At 42.9% G+C, this 13,109-nt stretch overlaps 1 protein-coding gene across 1 annotated transcript in view; it reads right to left on the bottom strand.

The window, feature by feature from the left end:
• Nucleotides 1-10,978, bottom strand: part of F5 (coagulation factor V) — a 47,023-nt gene extending 36,045 nt beyond the window's left edge. Inside the window, exons 1-2 of the mRNA XM_033146578.1 lie at nucleotides 10,671-10,978; nucleotides 7,847-7,938 (exon numbers count right to left, since the gene is read on the bottom strand). Coding sequence (XP_033002469.1) covers nucleotides 7,847-7,938; nucleotides 10,671-10,963 — 385 coding nt within the window. The 5' untranslated portion in view covers nucleotides 10,964-10,978. The remainder of the gene's footprint in view (nucleotides 1-7,846; nucleotides 7,939-10,670) is intronic.
• Nucleotides 10,979-13,109: the final 2,131 nt, after the last annotated feature.

The following is a 13,109-nucleotide window of genomic DNA, read 5'->3' as shown; positions in this document are numbered from 1 at the left end:
GACACAGCCAACCATAAGACCCAACATCACTGGAATGAAAAAGAGGACTCTGCCACTGCAGAAGAGTTCACCGCAGAAGAGCACACCCTAATAAATCGATTCTGGTCATTGCAATCTCCAGCCCAAAATGAAATTTTGGATAGACTGGACACGCTTAGAAGTAGATTGGTCAAAAAGGTTAACCACACTGAGTCACCAGAGGGTCCTTATTTGTGGCCCATATCCCCCAAGTGTTTAGTGAATAAGAAGACGATGGGAGGCTCGTTTAAATGTATAGATACGGAGTTACAATCACAGCCCCCTATGGTGTACGAAAAGGCAGAACAAAATCAGGCTGTGTCATCTCCGATTGACTGGATCAGCTGCCTCAAGCTGTCCCCAAACGAGTTAGCTACTCCCCTATCTGCAAATTCTACCCATAAGCTGTCAAAACCAGACGAAAATCAACTCTACAGTAAGCAGACCTTCAAAGACAGAACAAACGGGAGTGTTTTTTTAGACACAACAGGGATGTTGGACAGAGTAGAAATGCCGAATGTACATTACGGAGACATAAGGAACTAAAATTGCTATCCTGGAACATTGCAGGGTGGCGCGCAAAGAAAAACAACCAGCAACTTATGTCATACTTCAAGCATTTTGATATCATTCTCCTCCAGGAAACTTGGCACTGCGAGCCCATTGTGCTCAATGGCTATAGTAGTCACACCCTACCGGCCACTCCTTCTCAAAGGGGAGGCAGGCCCAGCGGAGGCCTAGTCAGTCTCATCTCTACGGAACTAGAACACTCTATTAAAGTCCTACCAAGCTGTAACCCTCTAGCTACAGCAGTTGTACTCAAGCTAAAGAAAGACGCCCTGCTGCTGGTAAATGTATATCTGCCCCCTTGCCAAAAAAATCGGCTGTTAAGGCCAACTGGGCAGAATTAGAGGCCTTTTTAGAGCCTCTTGAATCTACATATCCTTCTACCCCAATCATTATGGGCGGAGATTTCAATGCCCGAATGGGAACAGATGATAACAACTTATACAGATACTATAACCAGTTCCAGGATTATGACAACACCCGAGATATAGGAGTCACACGTCTCTCCAAAGACAGAAGATGCAACTTCTCCGGCCTCTGCCTCGCTCAAGTTGCAAAGAGGAGGGAGTTGTTAATTTTAAATGGCAATAATGAGGGGGACCGACCGGGCGAGTACACCTACCATTCAAAGAGGGGAGGAAGTGTCATAGATTATATCTTAATCTCAAGATTTGCCCACAGCCTGGTCTCAAAGTTCTATGTGGATCATAATACGGAGAGTGATCATCTCCCACTGACAGTAGTGTTCGAAGGCCCCTCTCTTAATAAACCCATGGCCAAGCATTATTATACCCCTATCGTTAACTTGGGTATACCCGCACCCAGAAGGATCAAATGGACCTCTAAATTCAATGTAAAGTTTACCCACCTCCTTCATGCAGGGGACATAAAGACTACCCATTCTGCCATTGTGTCAAATAACTCTGCGGACAAGCCCTTGGACCTGTTTAAGAAAATATCAGATAGGCTGAAAACCCATCTCACAACAGAGACATCAAACATCGCCACAAAGAGGATACAGGACCCAGCGAGCTGGTTTGACATGGAGTGTAGGCTAACAAGGAAACATCTGAGACTTGTCTATCGCAAATATAGGCATACCGGAGAACCCTCTTTATTTAGTGCATACATTGTTCTAAGACGGAACTATAAACAACTATTAAAGGGAAAAAAGCTGAAAGCCGAGAGAAATGCCTGGCAGAGCTTGGTTAAGGCCTCAAAGGAGAAAGACATATCTTGCTTTTGGCGTACCATCTCGGGTCTTCTGGACCAGGAGCGCAATGGATTCATCTGCATGGTTGAACCCCAAGAATGGAAAAGTCATTTTCAATCCTTGTTCTATGACGAGGAAGCCCAGCACAGCACGATAAGCCTGAGCTTAGAGAATTTACCACAATGGCCCCCAGTTTCTGTAGAGGAGGTCGCAGATTTAATAGCACAACTCAAAAACAATAAAGCCCCTGGCATAGATTACATTCCGCCAGAACTTCTGAAGAATAACATCGGCTGGTGGGCTCCCCTACTGGCCGCGATATTCTCACATATCGACTTAACAGGCTCATATCCAGATTGCTGGGCCGAGGCAATAATTATTCCAATCTATAAGAAGGGTCCTACGTCCAACCCGATGAACTATAGACCCATCAGCCTGGTTCCCATACCTAGCAAATTATATGCCAAACATCTTGAGATCAAACTTACTAGTTGGATGGAGTCTGAGGCGATCCTGGCGGAGGAACAAGCGGGATTCAGACAACACAGATCGACTATAGACCATTGTTTTATCTTAGCACATCTAATAGATAAATATGCTAAGAAAACGCGGGGGGTGTTATATGCAGCCTTCATCGATCTGAAGGCTGCATTCGACTCAATCTCAAGAGTCAAACTTTGGGCAAAACTAAATAAAACTAGCATGGATAAAAGGCTATTATTTCTAATTAGTGGCCTATATGAAGACTCCAAGCTGTACGTTAGAACTGCTCCGAATGGACAACTCACAGGCCCAATCCCAGTTTCCAGAGGGGTTAGACAAGGATGCATTTTGGCCCCAGCCTTATTTAACCTATACATTAATGATGTGATCAAATGCCTAGCAGCCCCGGAATATCATGCCCCCAATTTAGCCGCAAAACCAATCACAACGCTACTATACGCAGATGATGCGGTTTTACTATCACGAACAAAAATAGGCCTTAAAAGGTTGATAAGAGATTTTTCAGCATACTGCAAGAGAGAGCAGTTGGTGGTGAACCACCAGAAAACCAAGGTTGTGGTTTTCGCGAGAAAACATAAAATACACAGCTGGAGAATGGACAATCAACCAATTGAACAAGTCAAAGCCTTTAAATACCTGGGCATCGTCTTCCAGTCTACGGGGTCGTGGGTCGCACAGCATAAATATGCCAGAGAGAAAGCAACCCAAAGCGCCAAGACATTGTCCCGCTTTTTCTATACCAAGGGAGGCAAGTACATTCCAGCAGCCATAGAAGTTTTCAAGGCAAAACCTCTAGCGCAGCTAACATATGGGGCCCAAATCTGGACGGGGACCCAATGCAATCTTCTTGAAACGGTTCAATCTAACTTTCTAAGACAAATCTTTGCCGTTCCACCATGTGTACCAACTGCAGCATTATGCCTTGAAGCTGGTCTCCCATCTGTGGAAACACAGATCTGGAAAAGAACGCTTAATTATTGGCTCCGCTTAAACCAAAATCCAACAGGACTCTTGCCCCAGGCGATACGGGATGCCCACGAAAGCGCATGGTTCAAAATGGTGAGACTCAAACTTCTCTCATGCGGTCTACATGCTCAGCATTTGTTAATGTTGGGCCCCTCTAAAGCAAAAAGCTTAATCGATCAGCGCCTGATGGATATTGAGCAACAAAACAACTTGGCCAAAACAAAGAAATTTTGTGCATGGTTTGCCCACCTGCCCCCCTCGCACTTCGATGCCCCGGCATCTTATCTGCATAATTTAAATATCCCAAAGTATAGACGCGCTTTTACGTTGGCAAGATTGGACGTACTACCCTCTGCCGTGCTCGAAGGCCGATATCAGAAACTCCCCAGGGAGAAACGACTCTGCCCATGTGGAGACGGAAACTTGGAGACAGTGTCACATGTTCTTCTGACCTGCCCCCTGTACAAAGACCTGAGGAGCGAGATCATTACTCCCCTCCTACTTTCCATCCCAGGTCGCTCATCAGCGGCCGCAATGTTTTATTTGTTAGCGGACCAGAACATCCAGACAACAGAGAAGGTCGCCAGATTTATTGAGAGGGCAATGAGACTAAGGGCCACAATTTGACAGACAACTCGAACGAGGCCACCTTTGAACGGCCTTTTAGCCTGGGGGTTTCATATGATTTATTAGTATTTTTATATATTTGTGTACCTGACTGGTCTTTCCCCAGTATTTTTATCTGTTTTATCTGTATTTTTAGTCGCAATGGCCTGTTGGCTACGTGAATAAAGTTTGATTTGATTTTTTGTCTAGGTGCACTTTTTTATAACAAGAATGCAAAGCTGAAAATGAATTCATAAAATATTATGTCCCATTTTCACATGGTCTGGTCCTTCCCCTGCCCACCCCCCTAATATTCTTAAGAGGCTCTCTTCTTCGGTCTTCAGAGAGAGGCTGCAAGTGGGGAGGCAGAAAAAGGTCCTCCTTTCCTTCCACTCTGCAGTTTTAATCTGAAATCTTAGGTGCAGTACCGCACCCAGAGCTCAGAAACAGCTCACGCTAATGAAATTCCCAGTCGCAGAAATGCGCCCATAACAATGGGAGTTTCACTGTTTGGAACACCATTGAAAAAGCCTGCAAACACCATCTAAACCTCTGGAAACCATTGGAAAACCCTTTTTAAAAAACCCCACCAAACTCCACCACAATTGCTCCCTCCAAACCTCCTTGCTCAAATTCCAACTCTCCACAGGCCTCAACGGTCAGTGCAAGGGCTCCTAGGATTGTGCTTGCAAAAGCTAGTGGAATTTCTAGGCACTATTTCTGCTGTTTTTGCTCTCTTTTAGGGTCATTTTTAAGTGGCACAGGTGGGGAGGGTGAGCAGAGCTCGAGGGCATGGAGGATGAGCAGTGCAGGTGGAGGTATGGCAGTGGTGGCAGCGGGCCAAGGCAGCCTGGGCAAGCAAGGGAGGTGGCGGGCATGCAGCCACAGCATGGTGGAGGGGTCCCAGATTTTGGTTAGTAAAAGTTGGAGGGTATGATTTTGATGATTCCATTTTCTTTTGAGCCTATGGCCTAGCTTAATTCAAAAGGCCTGTGCCTAAATTTTGCTATATAGAACTGAGCTTTCCAAACATTTCATGTTGGTGACACGCTTTTTAGATATACATCATTTCGCAACACAGTAATTCAGTTTTGCATCATTTCATGACAAAGTAATTCAGTTTTACTATCAAACCAGAGGTTAAGCTAACTCCTTCGTGTGACACACTTACACATTGCAGCCGACACACTAACGTGTCGCGACACACAGTTTGGAAAGCTCTGGTATAGAACGAGTATTTGCTACTTATGTAGCAGATACTCGTTCTGGAACACTTAAAATAATCATAGAATCATAGAGTTGGAAGAGACCACAAGGGCCATCCAGTCCAACCCCCTGCCAAGCAGGAAACACCATCAAAGCATTCCTGACAGATGGCTGTCAAGCCTCCGCTTAAAGACCTCCAAAGAAGGAGACTCCACCACACTCCTTGGCAGCAGATTCCACCTGTAGAATCCATTGTGACCGCTGTATGCATGAAAAGAGAATTGGCTAGGCATGGCAATTGTGCTTAATCTTGGATTGTTTTGCAGGTAGATGAAGGAAGACATTTAATGAATAGGAAAATTAAAGTCTTAATAAAGAAAGACATTGAAAAAAATGATTATATGTAATCACATGGTATAATGGTGAAGGATGATCTGAAGAATTAATGTTCTAATGAATATGGCTAGGCAGGGGGCTGAGCCTTCCAGTGCAATTCTCCCCACCCCACCCTACCAACACATTGAAGGAATGCCTGAAAAATCTAGTCACTTAAAAACCAAGGAAAATTGCATACAAAACAGAGGTACAAGCAACTAACAATTTTAGACCACTCCATCAGCGTGGTAGGAAACTTTGTGTTTGGGCTGCATACACATTACTGACTTGACACACAGCTGGGTTGTTATTTTTCTCAATTTAGATTGAGACTGGGGGGCGGGGAGCATCAAAACACAGTATTTAATGACAGAATAGATACAGGAAAGTTTGATTCTGACTAATGCTATGTGTACACTGCTTCCCTTCTTCTTCTTTGGTGATCACTCATAGCCGAGTAAGATTGTCTTCCATAAACACAGTTTTAACAATGAGTCCGTAAGTGACTGTGGAGGCCAATTCTGGATCTACATGTCCTTCCACAGTGGAAGAGAAGGAGCTAGACAAAGAATGATCCAAGAAGTCCTCAACGGCAGAACAAGCAGATGATAACAAGTGGTATGTTACAACGGCTGTGAAGGCAGACACTGCTTCCCACACCAGCAGTGGGAACATACATGTGCAGAGCAAATGGGTGGGTGTACACTGTCTTATTTATTGTTAGAAACTGCAATAATGACCTGTTGGCATTGGTTCTGTTTGATCATATCAGGCCAACCGCTAGGAAGAGAAGGCACACTGGCATGCAACAGGGTGGCATGTTTTGCAAGACCCTTTCTCCCACTGAAACAGCACTGTATGAATCTGTAGTTTCAGTGGGAAATGATATGCAAAACCCACCTTGTAAACTCACTCTTTTTTCCTATATGTTTCAGTGGGGTGAAGCAAATAGCCAGCCACTCCGCTATACTTACACTCATTTATCATTAAAATTTGTAGGAGACTTTACAGGTATGTGTCATGCAGGAAATTCTGGAACAATGTGGAAGCGAAAGAAGGAAGCCACAACTCAGTCTTTGTGGCAACGTGCAAAATAACATTCAAAGGAACAACAGCTAGGCATCCTTTGTATATTTTGAGTCAGCGATACAACACTAGTTACTGAAATGATTCGTCACTTTCTAGTTAGCTGTTCTGCAGAAGTGCATTTTTGGTATCTGGGGTCATTAATGGGACAATTGAAACTATCTAATAATCAGTGCAAGGAGAAGAACAGAGTAATTTGCAAAAAAAAAAACAAAAAAACAAAACTGACCGTCCCCTGGCCATACTCCTTTCTCATTGCTGTTGCTACCTGTTCACCTGCCTTCTGCAAGCAGGTGGCCGGGGATATGAAAGAGCAGCAGGATCCACCTGCCTTGCCTCTACCTCTAAACCTTAGAAAAAGAATGTGGAATGTTTTAAGGCTGAGGGCCACATTCCTCATGGACAAGCTTCCAGGGGCTGTATGCCAGTATTGGGTGTGGCCAGAGGCAAAAGGTGGGCAGGGTCATAGCAGATGTGACTCATGCCTTGAACAATAGGCTGCATTCCAGCCTGGCAAAAGTCAGAAGTTTTTATAATGTGCCCCACCGCCCTTCTCTCCATCCAGCTAAGTAAGAAGCAGCTGAGTCAGGCACTCAAAGAGGGTAGAGTAGACCCATAGGAAGGGAGAGGAGACAGCAAATCCAAAGCCCTACTGGGTTCATGTTGGCCAGGGCGGGGGGAGGGTGTTTCTCTAGGTCAGGCATAGGCAAACTCGGCCCTCCAGATGTTTTGGGACTACAACTCCCATTATCCCTAGCTAACAGGACCAGTGGTCAGGGATGATGGGAGTTGTAGTCCCAAAAAATCTGGAGGGCTGAGTTTGCCTATGCCTGCTCTCGGTTTTGTTTTATTCATTTCAGGGCTACTCTTTTATTTTATTTTATTTTATTTTTTTAACCTCCCCATTTGTCCCAGATGAGTGTGTACTCTTCCCACCCATGCTGTTTTGGGGGCATGTCTAGGGAATAAGAGGACTTTGGCTTCTAAACCTCTCTTGACCCACCCCACCACCAGAGTACCAATGGCTGAGTGGCAAGGATAGTGGTGGTTCTCTGCTCACAGTGGGGGGGGGGGGCTTGCAAATAGGATGTCCCGCCTCTGTCTGCAGACCTGCCTTACTGCAGGCCGAGGGTGGAAATCCACTTTATCCTCTAACCTCAGGAACACCCATTGGATTGTGACCTAAATGGGTAAATAAACTCGTAGTGATTTAAAATGTTGTTAATTTGGATTCATGACAGCAGAGAGATTACACCATACTGTGAAAGTTTCACCAGCAATATCTGAAAACAATGCTGTGTTTACCTGATAGAGCATTTCTTGGTTTTTCTTTTTTGAAATCTGCTTCATACTCGCTGTAGATAATTTTCTTAAATAGATGATCTGATTTTGGTAATCTGAAATACAAGAGTCTTAAAACTATCACAGGAAATAGCTTCCGCGTGGAAGATACGTATAAGAACTCTATGCTATAAAATACATTATGCAAGTTAAGCACAGTTGCAGAAATCAACATGTGTACCAAACACAATTTGTATTCTCAGCAGAGCCACCTGCTGAAACAAAGACAGGAGACAGGGCCTTTTTTGTAAAGGCACCCCATCACTGGAATTTTTTCTCCCAAAAAGTATGCCTGGCACCATTCTCATCTTCTTTTTGGCACCATGTGAGCACTTTTTTGTTGTTGTTCTGGTCTTTTAAAAATGTGTGAAGAGGTTTTACATGGGCATTTTACACTACATTTTTTTAAAATGTGGTTTTCAGTAATATACATTTCAATAAGTTTAAAGTCATTTTAACATTTCAAAACTCGACTTCCTTCCTCCTTTCTGCGGTTCCTTAAATTTATATTTATCATTTGCTGCATATTCTAAATTAACTTATTCTTTTATTCATCTACTTTAATTATTTACTCTTATGAAACTGCAGGTTATTACAATAATCCTGCCAATGTCCTTATCTGTTTACAATTTATTTGTACATATTCAATAAACCATTTCTATTTTTTATAAAAAAAGTTTGTTGTCTTGATTTCTTATTTTTCTGGTAAGTTTCCCCATTTCTGCATAGTCCATGAGTTTTTGTATCAAATCTTCTTTCGTCAGGACTTCTTCTTTCCTTTCCTCATGAATAAATTTCTATACTGTTTTGGTAGTTCTACCCCTATAATTTCCAGAAGGAAACTTCCGGGGTTTTTTTTTTTAAACAAAAAACATTATTATAAACATTGTTTTCAATTCATTAGAGATCATTTCCCAGTAAGCTTTAACCTTACTGCAAGACTACCATGTATGATAGTGCATTTTTAACACTTACTCATTTTTTATTTATACATTTTTGCCAGTTTACTCGGTTAGATACCATCTATATAACATTTTCATACAGTTTTCTCTTAAACCATAGCATGCTTTAAATTTTATATCTGTATTCCATAATCGTTCCCATGCTTCCATAACTATATTATAACCAGTATCTGTTGCCCAATTTTACACTACATTGTTTTGCTGTGCTTTATTGCAATTTTGAAGTTATTAGTTTATTGTTAACTGCTCTAAGAGCATTGCTGAAGAGTCACCTATAAAACCACTAAATAAACAATAAGGTTGTTTTTCAGAATTTACTATATCCTAATCTATCCCAACTCTGTGTTAGGGCTGGCTTGAATGGAATAAGCCTCAGAGATGTACAACAAAAGCAAGAATGTGTGGAGGATCAATAGGAGCAAATCAAGAAGGCAGGTATATGTGCTTCATTAGAAGCTTTACTGAGACCCCTCAAATTCCTGAGCCTTTATAAAAAGCTGCCACAACACACTCAGATTTAACATTGCTCTCTGTTTCAAAAGAAAAGCTGAGATTTTTTAAGAAGACAGAACATGCAGACAGCCCCGCTGGACCAGGCCAACAACCCGTCTTGTCCTGTTCTCACAGTGGCCAGTGGCAGAACCCGCCCCACAGATTCAACACTATTGAGTGCATTTTTTCAACTAGCCATTCAAGAGTGAGCCCAGAATGTGTGGGAGCTCCATAGGTGCATCCGAGTGCGTAGGACATTCTGGCTCAGGACATTAGTCCAAAAGGCAAGTTACAAAGGTAAGAGACTGATCTGTGGGTGTAGCCTACAAGCCAAAGATTTGAGAATGTGAGGCTGCAAATATTTTAAAGGAGGCTATGGGCCTATCCAAGGTGGGGCAGAGGCAGCAGCTGCCCACCCTAGATCAAGTAAAACAACAGAAATACTTAACTGACTGACCAATCACGTCAGTTCTGACCCCCCCAAAAAAAGTCCTGTCCCCCCCTTAACAAAAATCCTGGATACGCCCATGAAGGAGGCCAGGACAAAAAATAAAAATCTCCACTTGCCTAAGAAGCTAGCAGAGCATCATTTTTGATTCTCAATCAAGGTTTGGGAATGTATTGTGACATTTTTACATTAAAAAGTTAAAAGGTGCCCTTGAGGCTCTCTCTTTCCTTTTGTAGGCGTATAAGCGTGGACAAGTGATCAAATGGACATTCTCACCAGCACAGGTTTATATTTGCATTGCAAACCAGTCTAAGGCTGAAACGAGATAGGACAGCAGACATGTGATTGCCTTCACATCTTCTCCTCTCCTTCTCCCTGTTTAATAGGTAGTACTGTATTTCCAATATGGCACACAGAAATTATGAACATATAAAGTCAAAACCATAAAGCTACTTAAAACCAAACAAGAAAATGTATACACCATAAAGTTGAAGAACATTTTAACAACTCAGGCTGCAGCTGGGAGTGACATTGCACGTCTGAATCTTCTCTTGCTTGCATAGAAACAACTTCCTTGCACTTAACAAACTAGTATATCAGAGAGAAAAAAACCTCATGAGAGCAAATTTCATTGTGCTAAGTGGTAAAAAGTGAATATGCAGCAAAATGCTGAAAGCCAACAATAGATAGATGAAAATAATAATGAGTAACACTAGCAGAAAACCTGTCCAAAAATCACAGCAATTTAGAAGTCCCACTATTGAAAGCAACTTAAAACTAACATTTATCTTGGTTAACGTAGCAGCCCATTCTTCAGGGGTGGGGAAACCTTACCTTCCCATTACACCCAACTACACCCCCAAATAACCTATACACATTTAGTTACCTGGACAGGTCTTCTGCCTGGGAACTGTAGCTCCAGTTAGCGACCTGAGCCACTATATAGTGCTCTCGGACCCGAGCTGCTTCTGCACTGGGATTCCCCAGACCTGGCCAGCCTACGCCCAGCAGCATTAAGAGAAGATGTTTGTAGACAAGGGCCATGGCACCAGTTCCCATTGATGCAGATTTGTTGAGAGACACATGAGGTACAGGCCGTACTTTTAGTGCTGCAGAGTGCAACTTCCCCAGGGAAATGCTTTCGCTGCGGCTGGTGTTGCAAGGGATACTGGCATTCATGACGTCTAGGTCATTGCTCTTTTCCTCCTCCTCCTCCGCCTCTCTCTCTCTTTCTCTCATTGCTGAAAGGATTGTAGTCGAGATAAGCAGCTGCTGAATTTGCCTTGTTCTTCCCCTCTTCCTCCTCCACAAGCACCTTCTCCTCCAAGGAACAAATTGCAAGGAAGCAGATTCCACTCCACATGGAGGAGCATGCGCTTTATTTGTGCTGTTGCCCACTAGGGCAGGAGTATATCGGGGCAGTTGCAAGTGATTCAGGACATGACAGCAGGCTATCCAGTCATGTGTAGAACACCTTGGAAAGCTTTGGCTAATAGTAGCCCAAGGTTGGCTAATTTGGGGAGGAGGGAAGAGCACTACTCTATTCTTAAAATTGTGGTCTGAAGGCCAGAACACCATTTCACTACATACCTGTAAATACTAGTTATTTAATTATTCTGTTTATATCCTGCCTTTCTCCTGGTGCAGGACCAAAGGCAGCTCACAACATAAATTAAAGCAGATAGAACTAAAAACTCACGATATTTTCCAGAAAATGAATAAGTAACCCTCAGAAGACCCTGTCACAACAACCAATTAGTAGTCAAAGGCCTGCTAGAACAGTAGGGGCCTGTGGAACATGAGTATCTGACTCTTTCTCTAAAGAATTCAAGGCAACATGCCTGGTTGTTCCCTCCTTTTCTCCTCACAACTAAACTATGGAGTAAACCAGGCTGAATTGATGGGCATAAGGTCATCCAACCCACAAGCTTCATGGCTAAGCATGGTTTGAACTTGGGTCTCCCCAACCCTAGTCTCCCACTCTAACCCTGTGGTAGCTAATATGGAACCCTCCAGATTTGGGAACTACAATTCCCTTCAGCACCAGCCAGCACGGTCAGTGATGATGGGAGCTTTAAGCTGTAAACAGGCAGAGGACCTTCTCAGTAGTGGTGCCCTCCCTGTGGAATACCCTCTCATCAGATGTCTAGGAGATAAAGAACAACACTACTTGTAGAAGACATCTGAAGGCAGCCCTTTATCGGGGAGTTTGACTTTTATTATGTTTTTATATGTTTTGGAAGCCGCCCAGAGTGGCTGGGGAAACCCAGTCAGATGGGCAGGGTATAAAAAATAAAATTATGAAATAAAACATTATTATTATTATTATTATTATTATTATTATTATTATTATTATTATTAAGCCCACCTGCATTAAAGGGCAGGAAACCACACACACACAATATACACAGGTATATTGGAGCTCAGACCCCATTGGGCCACTAGCCGAGCCCAGAGCTGCTGAACTTTATAGTGTTAAATCTATGAAGCAACTTAATACTATTTTGTAGGTGGAATAACACAACTTGAAAACTTGTCTTATCGGCTTGTATTCTGTCAGAACACCAACATCTAGTGTACTAAATGTGGTGATTTAAGACTCCTGCTGACTTGAGACATTGGGAAACTGGTATCAGTGGGCCTTACTCCCACGTAACGTTGTGTGTGGCTATTGTGTTTTATCTAAGCAGCCAGGGCTGCTCCACATGTCAAGATCTTTTTGTACCAGGTCAGTGACGACTTGCTTTTTAAAATTCTCCATATACAGAACTCCCTGTGCGCCTTTTGGACTGCATCTGTAAGTTTCCCACTCTGTGTCAAATAACTGAGGTCAAGTAAGTGTTGCTTACTTTTTATAATACATGGAAAACGGATGTCCCTTGGGAGGCTCTGGACTCTCCTTCCTTGGAGGTTTCTAAGCAGTGGTTGGATGGCCATCTGTCATAGATGCTTTAGCTGAGTTTCCTACATTGCAGGGGGTTGCACTAGAAAGATGACCCTTGGGGTCCCTTCCAGCTCTATGATTCTATGTTTTTTTCTGCTTCAACAATATTTCATTATGTTCCTATCATTTTATGTAATTGTATTTTGTATAAATTATAAAAAAGGTTGATCCAGAGTATCAATTTTTACAGACCTAAATTCTCAAGTGCCGTTGGAGCTAGCCTGGGCACATATTTGTGACAACAGGACTTTTAGCATCGTAGCCCAGAGTAAACATTACTAGATGAACCATCTTGCTCTTTTTTTGCTCCGAGGTCAGCTTAAAAATGGGAAAGACAGCCATGCAATGCTTTTCTAATGGTGCCCAGAAAATAAGTCCAGA

This window comes from Lacerta agilis, chromosome 4, assembly GCF_009819535.1.
Source record: "Lacerta agilis isolate rLacAgi1 chromosome 4, rLacAgi1.pri, whole genome shotgun sequence".
Taxonomy (NCBI): domain Eukaryota; kingdom Metazoa; phylum Chordata; class Lepidosauria; order Squamata; family Lacertidae; genus Lacerta; species Lacerta agilis.
The sequence above is the reverse complement of the archived record's forward strand: the minus strand, read 5'-3'. Positions and strand labels throughout refer to the sequence as shown.